This window comes from Panthera pardus, unplaced genomic scaffold (assembly GCF_024362965.1).
Source record: "Panthera pardus isolate Hobbes unplaced genomic scaffold, ASM2436296v1 HiC_scaffold_18, whole genome shotgun sequence".
Taxonomy (NCBI): Eukaryota; Metazoa; Chordata; class Mammalia; order Carnivora; family Felidae; genus Panthera; species Panthera pardus.
Genome location: NW_026526743.1, coordinates 5,309,248 through 5,325,441, shown reverse-complemented (window position 1 = coordinate 5,325,441; position 16,194 = coordinate 5,309,248). Strand labels below are relative to the sequence as shown.

Sequence of the window (16,194 nt, the reverse complement as noted above, 5' to 3'; positions counted from 1 at the left end):
TATTCGACAAACATCTTTGAGAGTCTTATATTTTAGGAACCATTCTAGGTGCTGGTGGTTCAAGTAGAAACCAAGATAGACAAGATACCTGTTCTTGTGGAACTTACATTCTAAGGGAGTCAAGATTAAGGCTCCAATGCCTTGTCTTGGCATTCAGGGATGGTCTTTGTGTCTTTTCTCCACCTGGACCTCTGGATACCACTTTTCACTATCTACCTACATATGCCTCAGGTCAGGATACCGAAGTTCAAAGGGTGCAGTGGTGAAAGGTTTCATCCAAAGACATATAGCCACTAAGCATTAAAGTTGGGATTCAATCCATATATGATGGCTCCAAAGCCTGGTGCTCTTTGTATGTATATTCCAGGTTCTGGGCATACAGTAGGGGCTCAAAAGCTACTTCTGGACCATAGTCTCACATTTATTTTTCCTTTCGTTGATATCATCCTAGGCCAGAGCATACTTCTTCTGGTTAACCCGAACAACAGATCATAGAGTTTGCTTGCAAAGATTCTAAGACCAGGTCCCAGAGTAACCCTATTCAATGGAGAACCAGTCAGTGTGAGGGACAGGTAGGGCTTGAGAGGGCTTTGTGAGCTGAGGAGGCTCCAGGGATCCGGGTTTGTTATAGACTCCAGGGTTTCTGGGGTGCCTAAGGATTCCGTGGACTTTGGTAATCCCGCAGATATTGGGGACTCCAGGTAGGCATGTAGTTTTCATAGGCTTCATGAGCTCCACTTTATCTTGCTTTTTCTGGAAGTTTAAGGTAAGCGGTGCTACAGAGCAGGGCAAAGAAAGAAGAATATTGGAATAAGTCGAGAGGTGAGGTATCCAGCGCTTAAATGGACAGAATCCTGTCTCTCCCTATGAGCACAGAATTACAGCAATGTGGAGCAGACATTGGCTTCACCTTTTCTCAGAACCCCATGACTGGAGCCTGCAACCCGTCTTCTCTCAGTGCCCCTCCCTGTGCATTCCTAGCACTGGGAGCCACCCAATGTTCCCCAGACTCTTTTGGGGAGTTCTGCCTGACTTTCCCAGGGAGGGTCAATCCCTCCCTCAACTATAACCCCTGTCCCAGCCCTGTTGCTGCAAGGCTACCTTCCCACCAGCCTGCTTGCTCTCTGAGGACAGGGGCCTGGGTCTGACCCATTTCTGAGACCCTGGCATTGCCCAGCATGGAGGTTGGGAGATACTGCAGGATATCTTGGTGGAATTTAACAGCTGCTTGGTTTATCCACAAAGGGACACCAGCTCCAATGCAGGGTTTAAGGAGGGCAGCAGGGCATTTCCAGTCCTCGAGGATTATAAATGGTACATAACAGTGAGGCCTGTCTCTTCCAAGCCCTGCTGAGGATATGGGGTGCAAGGTAAATGAAGACCTTGGCTTTGGTCTGGTCTCCAAGCACTTCAGGCTAACTTGGGCCTGTGGTATCTACAGACCGTGTTTTCTACAATCTGCCAAACACTCAGAGACCAAAGCCTTTGGCTTCCACTCTGATGCCACAAACACTGTTAGGGATTCTTTCAACCCTGTTCTCAATGGGGACTCAGTGTGAAGGGGTGTGTGTGTGTGTGTGTGTGTGTGTGTACATTGCTGATTCTAATGCCCTTTAAGTTATTTGTCTTAATTTTCATCCTTCTTCCCCTCTCTGGGCCTTGGCTTCACCATCTATAAGATGATTTGCAAGCACATTCTGGCATTCTAGGTGCCCCATAGGACTGATGATGGTAATTCCTTTAAACACTGTATGTGCCTCTCCTCGTGAGTCTTACTGCCATTATGCTGAGAGTCTAGACTCCAGACGCAGTGGGTACCCACCAATATCTCACTCTCTGAAGATGGAGTGATTGTGGATTTTTCTGGCTCCTTAGGCTTCAGAGACAGCTTGGGTTCTTGGCATGCTCTGACTTTTGGGCTCTTTCCTGCTTTGACCGCTGCAATTTTCTTTGCCAGCTTCATTCTGATATGTTTCACCCTAAGGAAATGACCCCCCCCCCCATCAGTTTCGGCTCTCTGCCCCCCACTGGGCTCTGGTCTTCACCAGAAGTTCTGGTTTAGAGCTTCAACGACACCACTGGCTTGCTGTGTTATCTGGGGCAAGCCACACAGCCTCTCTGGGAATTGGTTCCATCCTCTGTACAATTGGGAAACCTTGCTTATTGGGCTGTGGGGCTCAGATGAGGTCAGCCATGAAAGGGCTTTGCAAACTGTAAAGGATTGTTATTGGTCTTTAGGTGCAGCTGATTATACTTTAAAAATAGCTCCCCGGTTTGCCCTGCCACCTTGTGGCTCTTCTTTCTCACTCCTGATAGCCAGTCGATCCCAAGTGTCCCATCATCTCTCTGACTGCCCTTCATCACTTAAACCCAGCTCAAACTGGGCTCTTTATTATGTAGTCTTCCTGCCTGGCCTCATGCCTCTGGCTCTTGCCCTCTGGTCTGTGTACAGACACCTTGCACTAGGAGCTTTTCTTCCCTGCTTAACACTGTTCCTCGGCTCCCAACTGAGGATCAAGTCCAAGACACTTGGACTGGCCAGAGCCCCCCTTCCCCGCCCCCCCCGCCCCCTCTCCCCCCGCTGAAGTCTCTGGCCTGACCTCTGGCAGCTCTGCCCTTCTCACTCTGGGCTTCTAGCCAATACATTTAGCCAAGTTTCGAGAGTCTTTATGAACTAACACCAAGAAGCTTTCTCAACTTCATGTTCAGCCATTTCCCATCACTGTCAATGCATCTGACATTGCACACAGACACCGGCAATTCCTCAAATGTGTCTCTGGGGTCTGCATATGCTACTTTCCACCCAGCAAATGAGCACTCAGCCCCTCAGGGCCGCTTTAGACAGCACCCCGGGGAGCTCCACTGGCTTCTCCGTGGCTGCCACTTCCTCCTTTGCTTTCTCCTTTATGAAATTCACTGAAAGCCTCTGTCCCTTGGGCCTTGTTTGTGGCTGAGCATAGTCCTGAGGGCCCTGGACTGTGGTGACCATGTTTGGTGCCTCCTTCCCTTACCACACCCTGAGCTCCTTGGGGGCAGGGGTTCTGTCTTTCCCTTTCCCCGCCAGCACCCAGGCCAGGGCCTGCTGGGTACGGTTTTAGCCCTGGTACTCACATGAGTGGGATGAGGCAGAAAAACAGCAGTGAGGCTACAATGGCTCCATAGACAACACCCTGGATCAGCCCTTTCATGAAAGTCTGGGGAAGAAAAGAACTCTTTCCTGGAAGGAGAGAGCATGTGAGAAAGTCTTCTGTCCTGAAAGCTTGGAGTTGGAGTCCGAGCTCTGCTCCCTCCCCAGCTCACTCCCTCACCCAGATACCGGGCCCCCCCTCTACCCTCACTTGGCATCAGTAGGATGCTCAAAGCATGGGTTCCGTTTTGGTTCTTCCCCTCACAGAGAAGGCTTGTGCTCATTTTTGGCTGCTCTGTCAGGCTGATGGTGCTGTTGGCCCAGGGGGCGATTATGGTGGAAGTCACATGGACACTGCTATCCACACTGTTCGCACCCACGGGAGCCCCTCCCATCCACCACTGCACGGAGGGTGTGGGGATGCCATAGAAGGAACAGCTGCACAGAAGAGTCTTCTCCAAGGAGCAAGAAGAATAGAGCAGCCTGGCAGGTGCTGTGGGGAGGGAGGATCAGCAATCAGCAAGCATCCTGACTTCCTTTCTCCACTTCCTCTAGGACCCAGCCTTCTCCTTATTTGTGACTCCCAAAGGAGCTTCCAAAAGACTTTCTGGAAGCCCAGAGGAGCTGGGCTTTACAGACAAGTTCCCCTTCATCCTTTCTCCTCACCTGGCCTCAAAGTGAACGCTGGACCTGACTAATGGCAAGGGAACTTTCTGAGGATCTACATTGCCTCTGAGCCGTTACCTGACCCCCACCTCCACCCCCAGGCTCTTCCTCCCATCCCTCAGGCTCTGCTCCTTCCCAGTTCCATCTGTGATCAATTTCTTCCTCTCTCTCTCTCTTACTGTCCAGATGCTGTTGGGCAAGTCACTTCCCCTTTCTTTATGCTTTCTCAGTTTGGAAAATAGGGGTACTTGCTGAACTGTATCATGCTATCATCGATGTAAGAATAAATGCCCTGGAGCACCTGGGTGAATCAGTCGGTTAAGCATCTGACTCTTGATTTTGGCTCAGGTCATGATCTCACGGTTCCTGAGTTCGAGCCCTACACTGAGCTCTGTGCTGACGGTGTGGAGCCTGCTTGGGATTCTCTCACTCCCTCTTTCTCTCTCTCTCCCCCCAGCAAGTAAATAAACTTAAAAAAAAAAAAAAAAAGAATGAATGCCCTATGGTTGGCAGTGTTCCTAGCTGAGCACATGGTAAAATGTTCCCCATTCAATAAATAGAGCACCTTTCTAGATTTTCTTCTTCCCAGTCCCAAGTGGCCTTTGAGCATTCATCCTAAGCAGAGATTGCTATGGTGTTTTCTGAGTAAGAACATTCGAGCCTGCTTCACTCTACACAGAATGGGTGGGCTATGTTATCCACTTGGTGACTTTCATCGGTTGATAAATAAGGAACAGTCACCCTCTTCAGGGTCTTCAAGGAATCAGTTCTTAGCGTTACTGACAAAGCACACGTTGTCACCGGGAGTCGTTTGAGATTACTGGAAGAAAGGGGTAATTTTCTCCTAAAGAGTACCCTTTGATCTTGGACTGTTCATCTGGGTCACATGGAGGCAGGGGGATGAGGAAGTTTCAGGGACTCTCCCCGACTGCTGTCCTCTGGATTATGTATTTTTACCATCTGGGAAAGCGTGCCTGTGGACAGTGACTGACAGACACGGGAAAACTGACTACCCCTGGGTTTTCCAGCATTTTGTGCTTCTCGTACCTTCAACCTCCTTGGCTGAGCGCCCACCCTCACCCCTAACTCTGCTCCCAACCCAATCTGCTCTTTGCCCCAGGCATCCCCAGCCCTGCCGGGACCCGACACACAGATGTCTAATCCATGTTGGTTATTTGGTACCCTAACCCTTATGTCCTCTTCTCAGACCTCTGCAGCCTAGCCCCACCCTGGTCCTGGCACCTCAGACACCTCCAGCACTGCCCCTCACCCCACTCACCCATCTGCAGCAGCAGTGGTCCTCAGGAAGAGGAGGGGCCCGGGGTCTTTGCCTCAGCTGGCTCTCACGTCAGAGCCACATGGTTCAGAAGGGACGAGACGGCAAGTAACTGAAAGGATGTGGGTGGGAGAGCAGAAAGTATTCTTAGCAAGCCAGGGGCTTCTGTTTCTGGTCATCCTGGAGGTCTGTTCATCCTCAGAAGCAGGAATTACATGGGGTGAGACGTTCAAGAGCATCTAGGGGGGCGCCTGGGTGGCGCAGTCGGTTAAGCGTCCGACTTCGGCCAGGTCACGATCTCGCGGTCCGTGAGTTCGAGCCCCGCGTCAGGCTCTGGGCTGATGGCTCGGAGCCTGGAGCCTGTTTCCGATTCTGTGTCTCCCTCTCTCTCTGCCCCTCCCCCGTTCATGCTCTGTCTCTCTCTGTCCCAAAAATCAATAAAAAACGTTGAAAAAAAATTAAAAAAAAAAAAAAGCATCTAGGGACAGGAAGCACCCCGATGACCTCCGGGAGGGGGTGCCCAATGCTGCATCTCCTTCTTTCTCCCCTGGTCTTTCCCTCCCAGACCCAGCCCACTTGGGAGAAACTCAGTTACCATGTCCCTTGGGTTCTCTCTCAAAGCAAATGGGGTTTCATGGAAGGGCTGTGTGCCTCAGAGGCACAGGACCAGTCTGGGTGTTTGGCATAACCCACAGGAACCATGAGAGGAATTGCCTAGAGCAGGAGTGACTCAGGCCAGGTGGCCAGGGAGGGGTGATGGTCCAGAAGGACAGGCTCTGCATCAACAGCAGCGAGCCGGATGCAGGGCTCTAACTCACGAACCATGACATCACGACCTGAGCTGAAGTCAGATACTCAACTGACTGAGCCACCAGGTGCCCCAAGGATGGGACAACCTTAACAGATCCTTTGGGAAAATGGGAATGGACAAGAATTCCTACCTCTGATAGGAGAAGTCCCAAACCTCCTTGCTTTGCAAATGAGATTCTCCACAATTTTGCCTCACCTTTGCTGTTCCTCCCTGCGCCTTTTTCAACATTTTCCGCACCAAAGGGAAAGTGCTGCTTTCTCCAGTGTTCACCTTACACATCCTTCCCCCTTTCACAGCTTTTCCTCTGGCAACTCTGCTCCGCCCACCTTCAAATCCTACTCCAGTTTCAAAGCTGAGTTGAGTGCCACTTCCTGCATGCAGTCTCTCCTGATCTCCCTGCCCGGTCAAAAGTGCAGAAATCTCTCCCCTTTCCAGAAGGACCCAGTTATTTCCTTTGTTGTTTCTTGAGGAAAGAGTCAGTTTTTCCCTCCTAGTAGAGTTATTTGTTTTTATGCAGCCAAACAACAACTCCTTATCCTGCTCTTCATTACTAACAAACCCAACTTTGTTTAGCGGTGCATTGTTGCAAGTTAAAGCACTACTTTGTCCTCCTTTGCAGGTAATTTGGGGCACGTGACATTGTTTTATTGGAAGTGGGCTGAGGATTCCCGGGAAAGTCTTCCTTTCCTGATATTGTCATTTCTTTCCTCCTTGTCGCTTTCTTCTCCTTCCTCCCTAGAATATGGATGTGATCCTGGAGGTAGAGCAGCCATTTGGCAGCCATGAGGTAACCACGAGGATGAACGCCACTCATGAAGGATATTCTAGCAGAATAGTTTGAGAAGCCCGGTCCCTGATGGCCTTGTGTTACTGCTACACCAGCTCTGCACAGCCTATCTCTGTTCATCTCTTTGGATGAGGAAGACAAATTTTTATTTGGTTAGGTCATTCTAGTTGGGAAACTAACACAATATCTTAGTAAAGAATCTACCTGAGACTGAGCCCTTTAAGGGAAGGCCCTACATCAAACAGACCTTTGTGACCTCAGAAGAGCTTAGAAAATGACCTTGCTTAGGGTGCCTGGGTGGCTCAGTCTGTTAAGCATCTGACTCTTTTTCTGTTTTTTAAGTTTATTTATTTTGAAAGAGAGAGAGAGGGAGGGGCAGAGAGAGAGAGAGAGAATCCCAAGGAGGCTGCACGTGGGCAGCTCGGAGCCCAATGTGGGGCTCGCTCTCACAAACTGTGAGATTGTGACCTGAGCTGAAATCAAGAGATGGACACTTAAACTGAGCCCCCCAGGCACCCCAAGGGTCTGACTTTTGATCTTGGCTCAGGTCATGATCTCACAGTTTGTGAGAGCGAGCCCTGTGTCAGGCTCTGTGCTGACAGTGCAGAGGCTACTTGGGATTCTCTCTCTCCCTCTCCATCTGCTCCTCCCCACTCAAAATAAATAAGTAAACATTAAAAAAGAAAGAAAGAAAGTGACCTTGTTTGGTAGTCACTGACAACATGTTCAACTGTCAGTTTTATCTTTTGTGAAATTATCCCCCCCCCTTTTTTTAAATAAAGCATTGTCTTAAGAGCAGGGGCCCTGGATTTGAGTACTGATTATATAAGCTATGTCACTGATTCACTGGAGGACCACAGACGAGTCCTTTCCCTCTTTGGGCCACGAGTCCTCCATTTCTGCACAAATTCCTGGAAAAGGCAGGATGAGGGGATGTGTTCCTAGTCTACAATACCTTGTGGCAGACACTTCTGGCTTCTGACCCAACAGGTATCCAAGCACCATTATCCCCGTTGCCTCTACTACAGAGCCTTAAAATAACAAATATTAATGTTCCCAGGTTCCCTTACATGAATGTCCTGGTAGTCAGGTGACACAGTTTTGGTCAAGGAAAGAAAAAAACCTTTCCAACCATATTGATATTTTACTGTTCAGAAAGGTCACTTAAACCTAGAAGGGAAAAAGAAAGCAAAACCCTAAAACTGAACACAAACGAGATCTAGTAAACAAATGAAAACAATGATAACAGAATGGAAGAATGGAAGAATGGAAGACTGTCTATTTCAAGTAACCTTTGAACACAGTGCTCTGACTCTACTGTCTTGAGGGAGACAAAGAGAGTTATCAATACAAACCCTTGGCTTTAAAGAACAAATGCTATTTCCATATTCTGTTCATTGAAAGAGCCTAGAAGCAATGACATATCCCTAGTGATAAACACGCCTAGCACCTATATCTTGGTTTCTAAACAATATCCATCATTGGGCTGGAGCCTGCATAAACCAGCTTTAAAAAGCTGATTATTAAACTTTCAAAAATGTTACAAGCTGGTTGTCAAACACGGCCATTATTAAAAATTAAATTATATAAACTTATAAACAAATTATATTAAAAGCAAAGATGATAATCACTCGAAACTGATTACTCCCTAATTTTTCTAGTGCATTTTACTGTTACCTGTGTCCTTGAGATTATTTGCATCTATTGTACCTGTATGATAGAAATACCACATAACGGTGTGCTATTGTATCTCTTCCTAACTCTATGTGATGGTGGTAGCTTGAAACTACCTCCAGTGAGAGTGTCTACACAGCAGAGGTTGGTAATACTACAATTCAGGGCTTCTCTTTCCCTTTGGAGATCCGGCTAGTAAATATTTACTAGCATTCCATTGCTAGTATTTCCCACTCAAAGGAACCCCTTCATGTTGGAACAGCCTTCTATAAACCAAGCAGCTCTTTGTTGGTCAACTGAGAGCTATTCACTGTCACCACCCAAGTGGCAATAGGATCTGGCAGCTCCTCGGGTGGTAAAAGGAGGGGGAAGAGGCCATCTGCTCCCTAATATGATGACTACCTCCTCACATTCCCATGGTACCAGGTTCCCCTATAAAACATTTCCATTTTATTACAGAACTCTTCTGGGCACGGTCTTCCTTATTATCGTGTTTATCCAAATTACCAAAGATGTCATGGATATTTCAGGTTTCAGGATTATTGTACTTCCCTCCGTTCTGTGGGCATTTTCAATCAAAGCTCAATAGCCAGCTAGTTGTCTGCTTCAATTGGAAATTTCCTGATTAAAAAAAAAAAAAAATCCCAGTGGTTGCCACTGGGTGGTGCTGGCTGGCTTTTGCCATAAACTGCAGTCTGCATAGACTCCCAAGACTTCACTCTAGTGGTTTTATGGTTAGGAGCTGGCCATATTCCCAAATGTAGAATGTGTGCCATCCAAAATCCAAATCAATCAAACGCTGGGTTTCTGACATTTTTTTTTTTTTTTTTTTTTTTTTTTCCTCACCAGATATCCTATATTCTTCAAATTAACAACCTGTGTGGGCCTGGGCAATTTTATTGGTTCCCATTTAGCATATACTGGCTGAAGGGAGGATTTACATGCCTCCTATTTCATAATACTAGGTAAGGGAGGTGTTTCCCAGTCAGACACGGTATGTACTTACATTCAGATAAAGGAGGAGACACAATGGCTTTACATAAAATCTGTTCAAGTATTCTATTTTTCATCTAAACAAACCCTCACTTTAACTCCTTCAATCCCTCTATTCCCATATCTTCCCAATCTAACTATAACTCCCACTAGCCTCCAGCTTAAGGAGTTCCAGAAACATCTCTTCCCCTGACCATTTTACCACTAATGTGCATGTGGCTTTGAGTCTCCAGCTAGGCATGGAGCCAAAGAACTGAGGCCCTTTTATTTACTTTTTTAAAAATTAAAAAAAAGTTTTTATTTATTTTTGAGAGAGAGAGAGACAGACAGACAGAGCACAAGCAGGGGAGGGGCAGAGAGAGAGGGAGACACAGAATCCAAAGCAGGCTCCAAGCTCCAAGCTGTCAGCACAGAGCCTGATGCGGGGCTCAAGCTCGTGAACTGTGATATTATGACCTGAAATCAGACGCTTAACCGATTAAACCACCCAGGTGCCCCAATCATCATCTTTTTTTAAAAGAATACTTATTTATTTTGAGAGAGCGAGCACGAGTTGGGGAGGGGCCACCCAAGAACCCCTGACCAATCATTACCTTGATTAGGTCATGGGACCATCACCTCAAGCCATTTGAAGTTCAGGTCCCATTGTCATATTTGCCTTTGGACTTTTGAAATTCCTCGAAACTAGGGTAACTAGAACAGATTTTATTAGGATCCTTCAAAGTTGGGGGGGAGGTATCTGAGTCTCCCCCTGGTTCTACCCAAACTCCAAAAGCATTGCACTCAGACCTTTGTTTTGATCCCATCAATTTCCATTTTATTCATTTATTTTATTTTTTTAATGTTTATTTTTGAGAGAGAAAGAGAGACAGAGCACTAGTGGCGGAGGGGCAGAGAGAGAGAGAGAGACAGAGAGAGAGAGACAGAATCTGAAGCAGGTTCCAGGCTCTGGGCTGTCAGCAAAGAGCCTGATGTGGGGCTCAAACCCACAAACTGCGAAATATTGACCTGAGCCAAAGTTGGACACTTAACTGACTGAGCCACCCAGGCGCCCTGATTCATAACTATTTAAAGATTTTTCTCTCTGTTGGGATGAGTCCCTTTGACACTCCCTTCATCTTTCTCCGTTCTCTTGTGAATCACTCACTCTAATTTTCTTTGCTACCTATTGTTCCAACATGACTTTTCCCTTTAGTAGCAGCCCTGAGGCCAGCAGCCATAGCTCAGACTGAACAGAACCCAAGCTTGGACCAGCGTTAGGATCCACTCCAGCTCTTTTCTTTTCTTTCATTATAGCTCTTACAGGTAAAAGCAACCAAGGAATTGTTATATTTGGCTGGTTTCTTGAGATTTTGAATTTCCTTATGCACCTAGTGAGTCAATTCCTTCAGAGTTGGATCCATAATTTAAAAAAAAAGAAACACTGGTAACTTTAACTTCCTGTAACTAATTGCAGAACAGTTGCATTTTCATGCCCATGAGTGACTTTAGGGACATGTAGGAATGAAAGTTTCATCATCCCCTGATTTCACATCTTTGTTCTTCCCAAACCATATGTTTCACTGAGTCAGGTTCTCGCAAATCTCATTTCTGAGGCCAACTGCAAAGTTAGGGAACAGTTCCAAAAAGATGGCCCCACTTCTGACACCAACTGCAGATTTCAGAGGTCTCTAAAACCACCCTCACTTCTAACACCAATTGCAAGTGTTAGGGTCCCCATGACCACTCATAGGTTCGATAATTCACTAGAAATATTCACAGAATTCCGGAAAGCTGTTATACTCATGGTTATTATTTATTACAACTGAAGGATTCGTATTAAAATCTAGCCAGGGAAGAAGCACATAGGGCAGAGTCCAGGAAAGTTCCAACCAGAGTTTCCAGCTGTCCTCTCCCTGTGGAGTCATGGACAGTATAACTCATATTTCCTGGTGATGATGTGCGACAATATGCATGGAATATGACAACCTGAGAAGTTCACCCAAGCCTTGTGTCCACAGTTTTTATTGGGCCTTCATCACATGGGCCCGACTGACTGCTCCCAGTCAGTCCCATCACATGGGCTTGGGTCTCCGTCTCTAGCTCCTTCTGAAGTTGAGCTGGTACCACATGATCCAAAGACCTTAAATCACATTGTTACATGATCTGGTGTGGCCGGCCCCTGCCTTGAATCACATTTTCAGACTATTCAGTGTGATGCAAGGCCCCCAGGCAAACAAAGACACTCCTGTCAGGCATGGCATCCTAGGGGCTTAGATATTATTTCCCAGAAGCCAAGGGCGAAGGCCAGATCTTTCTTCAAGCTGGGTTAAATACCTTACCACAAAGAATGATAAATGCCAAATCCAGGGTAGCAGTAATTTCTAGGTTTGAGTGGGAAATGTTTCTGGGGAAAGGCTATATAAGAGGTATAACACACATTCCTTTTATACCATTTTCACACCTTTCAATATGTCTGAAATATTTCACAATATTTAAATAAAAATCTGATCATTTGTCATTTATGTAAAAGCTTTATATATGTGGATTACATGAACATATGTATGTTCACATATAATAGTTATATGTTCATATATAGCACATTCATAAATGCACAAACATAAATGAAACAAAGATCTGGAAAGATACATAATAAGCTGGTACCAGTACTTACCTATGGGTAGAGCAGTGATAAGAGGAAAGATGAAGTAGGATTTTCAGTTTTTATTCTATACACGTTGGCATTGTTTGACACGTAAGTTTGCATTCATGTATTACATTGGGGAACAAATTCTTTTCATACAGATGAATTAGTAAATGAAAACAAAGACAGGATTGCATAATTAGACCATAATGAAATGTTGAAAATCTTTGACTGAGATAAATATTTATTTATGTACTAATACCTGCCAATTCCACCTGTACATCATCTCATTTACTACTCCCAAGAACCCGAGAGACTGAATATACAATGTCCATACCATATATGGCCCTCACGCCTCAACTGTATGACATGACTCTGATCCTCACTTTGCAGCAACAAATACAAGAAGCCAAACCACAACCTCTGTGGCAATCGACCCAGTACAGTCAGAACTTGGTCAATGAATGCTAGCTTCCCTGTTTTTTGCCCCTGCTTCCAGCTCAGAACCAACCAAAGAAAGTAGACTCTGCTCCCAAATTCAACCACATAAGATACCCCCACTCTTTCTTTCTTTCTTTCTTTCTTTCTTTCTTTCTTTCTTTTTCTTTTGAGAGCAAGAGGGGCAGAGGAAGAGAGAGGGAGAGAATCTTAATCTTAAGCGGTGTGGAGCCTGACGTGGGGCTTGATTCCATAACTCTGGGATTGTGACCAGAGCCGAAACCAAGAGTCAGACGCTCAACTGACTGAGCCACCCAAGTGCCCCTAAATTTCCCCCACTTCGAATTAGCTAACCTCCAGCTTCCCCATGATAACACTCTCCTGTCAGACCCTATCTGAAACTCTTTTTCCCACTATGCTGCCTCCCTTTGAGTTGTTGCCACATGCAAGTGATGGTGGCTGACTCTCCTGTTACAGCTCTGAATAAGCAACTTGTTTGTTCTCACTTGGGTAGTCTTCGCTTATTTCCAGGAACCCTGAGGAATTAAGTCTTATAATGGCCTCCTTATGGAGGAGGAAACTGAAGCGCAAGGTGGTAAGTGATTTCCTTAAATAAGTTGGAGATGGATCTAAAAGTCAAGTTCCGGGGCGCCTGGGTGGCTCAGTCGGTTAAGCATCCGACTTCGGCTCGGGTCATGATCTCAAGGTTTGCGAGTTTGGGCCCCGCGTTGGGCTGTGTGCTGACAGCTCAGAGCCTGGGTGCTGCTTCGGATTCTGTGTCTCCCTCTCTCTCTGCCCCTCCTCTGCTCATGCTCTGTCTCTCTCTGTCTCAAAAATAAATAAAACATTTTTAAAAAATAAAATAAAATAAAACTCAAGTTCCTCTTGCTCCACACCAACCTCCCAAGGAGCAGAAAAAATGTTTATAAACTACCTGCATTCTTTGGCCAACAGGCAACAGAGCAAGGGTAGAAAGTAACATTAAAAGTTTAAACATCCTTGCTCTCATCTCAGAAAAATAAAAATAAAAACCAATCACCTAAAACTTAGGAAACATGTCTCTAAACCAAATGAACTAGCACCTAGGAAGAAATCAAGAGTCGAAAGCTCAGAGTCCTTTGTGACTGACGACCCTCTTTTCTCTCATGGCCTGCAGCCATGTCGGAAAATCCTGTGGGCACCGATTTCAAAATACACTCAAAATCTCACCACTTCCAATCACCTCCACTGTTGTCACCCTGGCCCGAGACACCAGGCTCACTCACCCAGATGGCTGCAGGAACCGACTCACTGGCCTTGCTGCTCTACCTTAGTCCCTGTCCATTTTATTCCCTGTGATGTGGCCAGAGGGAACCTATCAACACTTCAGTAACATCCTGCCCCTTCTCTGCTCGAAATTCTCCAGTGCCTCTCATCTCCCTCCAAGTATAAGCCAAAGTTCTGCACGAGGTAGCCCCCCTCCCTTTACTTCTCTGACCTCACCTCCTGCCACTCTACGGAGGCTCTGCTCTCTACTTCAAAGCGCAGTCTAGGGGCGCCTGGGTGGCTCAGTCGGTTAAGCACCTGACTCTTGGTTTCAGCTCAGGTCACGATCCCACAATCTCACGGTTTGTGAGATCGAGCCCTGCGTCAGGCTCTGTGCTGACAGCTTGGAGCCTGTTTGGGATTCTCTCTCTGCCCCTCCCCTTCTCCCTCCCTCTCTCTCTCTCTAAAAGCAAATAAATAAACTAAAAAAAAAAAAAAAGTACAGTCTGCTTCCTCTAATGAGTCTCAAGAAGCACATTCCTTAGTGGTGGCACTCTCACTCATTCTCTCTAGCAACCAACATTATGAGCACCTTGTTTACGCCAGGCACTGTTTTAGGGAAAGGGAGTTAAACAAGAATGAGACAATCCCTGTCTTCATTCTAGAAGGGAAAGAAGGCACACAATGAATGAGTTGGCAATCAAGACAATTTGATAGCTAGGAAGTACCACGAAGAAAAATAACGTTAGGATAATAGGATAGCGGGTTATGGGATGGGGTGGGGGGGTGGGCAATGGAGAAACAGCTTAGGTAGAGTGGTCAGAGAAAGCCTCTTTGAGGAAGTGACATTTGAGCAGATCCCCAGAGGGAGGAAATCCATATCTGCTCCCTTTTTGCATTGCCAATATATTCCCCCCTTCTCTGATTTAAAACCACACTTGGGGGCGCCTGGGTGGCTCAGTCAGTTAAGTGTCTGACTTCGGCGCAGGTCATGATCTCGTGATTCGTGAGCTCGAGCATGTGACGGGCTCTGTGCTGACAGCTCAGCCTGGAACCTGCTTCCGATTCTGTGTCTCCCTCTCTCTCTGCCCCTCCCCCGTTCATGCTCTGTCTCTCTCTGTCCCAAAAATAAATAAAAAACATTGAAAAAAAAATAAAATAAAATAAAATTCTGATTTCTTCTTGCTTTTCTCCTGCAAGGCTTTAGAGATACAGGGATGACTCCTCATGCACCCACTTTTTTTCCTCCCCCGTATACCTCCCTTTGCTCATCCTTTCTCCTCTTCATTTTACCTTTGGCTCTCGTTCCAAGGGCTCCAGGATATTTTTCCTCCTCAGCACACTTCCGACCGTGTATGTCCTTGGCAGAGTCTAAATGCTGCAAACGGCTTTTCCGACTTGCTGCGGGAAGCACCCCACTTTTGGACGACTGGCCTACTTATGCTGACTGGAAAGCTGATTTTCTAGGGACACCAAGGACAAACAGTGAAACTGATTAACCCGCTTACACTCGGGATAACCGTGGGACTAATGACTGAACGCCTCACAGGGGGGATTAATTTATTAAGAGACGGATTCAGAGGGAGCATAATTAACAGATGAGCAGGGCAGTCTACCAAGTGGGTGGATTATCAGATTCACTGATTAATTGGTTTGCAAGGGGACTACCTTTTTGACTCATAAGGACGCTAATCTGATCCTTAATCAACAGACCGCTTGGTGGGCGTATTACACTGGTGACCCCCCCTGACTGCCCTTGAGGCCGACCCGGTAACCGACTTGCAGACAGGCTCCTGGTGAACTGAGCCTCCCCAGACGAGCAATTCAGAAGTAGTCTCTGTCCCATCGACAGGCTCCAGGGGGCCTCTCAGGTTGGAGAGCCGTCCTGGCACCCAACCGACCCCCCCAGTGACTGCCAAGCCCAGGGCCGTCTGACTGCCAGAGAAGCCCTGCGTTATGGAAGCCCAGGTGGCAGTTCCAACGCGCCAGGCCGCGCGTTCAACGGTAGCCAGGAAAGAGAAGAGGCCAGGAGAGGGCGCCCGACGCCAGCCGGGTTCCGTCGGTGGCACGGGGAAGGTCGGAGGGCAGCATGAGGCCCCTGATCCCGCCTTCCAGCCTTGCATGGGGCGTGTCTACCCTGCAGCCAGTCACCGGCTGCATGGGCGTATCCCGCAGCCAATCAGCGGCTGCACGTGCCTTTCCGCCGCAGCCAATCAAGGAGGCCGCTGAAGCTTGGCAACCCCCAGAAACAGTCTTGAGGACTTGAACCGGTTGTGGTGGGAATGTGGGTGCCCGTTTTCCTTTTAGAGAGGCCTTTCTTCATGATGCTAATGAAAACTCTTCTACCCTGCCTGATTCTGCTGGCTCAAGCTCCTCGTTGCACTCATGAAACACTTTCTTAGCCATTAAACCTTTTCACGGGTCGCCTGATTGGCTCAGACAGGTGGAGCATCCACTCTTGATCTAGGGGGTGTGAGTTGGAGCCCCACGCTGGGGGTAGATATTACCTAAAAATAAAATCTTTTTTTTTTTTTTTTTTAGGACTGCCTGGGTG

The 16,194-nt window shown here is 47.0% G+C and overlaps 1 protein-coding gene across 3 annotated transcripts; it reads right to left on the bottom strand.

Annotated features, from left to right (window-relative positions):
* Window positions 1–13: 13 nt before the first annotated feature.
* LOC109252970 (SIGLEC family-like protein 1) lies at window positions 14–15,402 on the bottom strand. Of its 3 annotated transcripts, none has more exons than XM_053905682.1 (6): window positions 14,934–15,401; window positions 5,073–5,181; window positions 3,339–3,620; window positions 3,112–3,217; window positions 1,823–1,979; window positions 14–776 (listed from the first exon to the last, which is right to left on the bottom strand). In XM_053905682.1, the coding sequence occupies exons 2-6, from the start codon at window positions 5,074–5,076 to the stop codon at window positions 762–764; spliced, it is 564 nt and encodes a 187-aa protein (XP_053761657.1). In that variant the 5' UTR covers window positions 5,077–5,181; window positions 14,934–15,401; the 3' UTR covers window positions 14–761. The 3 variants fall into 3 exon arrangements, with proteins under 3 accessions (XP_053761657.1, XP_019281023.1, XP_053761658.1); XM_019425478.2 differs by lacking the exon at window positions 14,934–15,401 and adding an exon at window positions 11,988–13,580; XM_053905683.1 differs by lacking the exon at window positions 1,823–1,979 and having other exon boundaries at window positions 14,934–15,402.
* Between the last annotated feature and the right edge of the window lie 792 nt (window positions 15,403–16,194).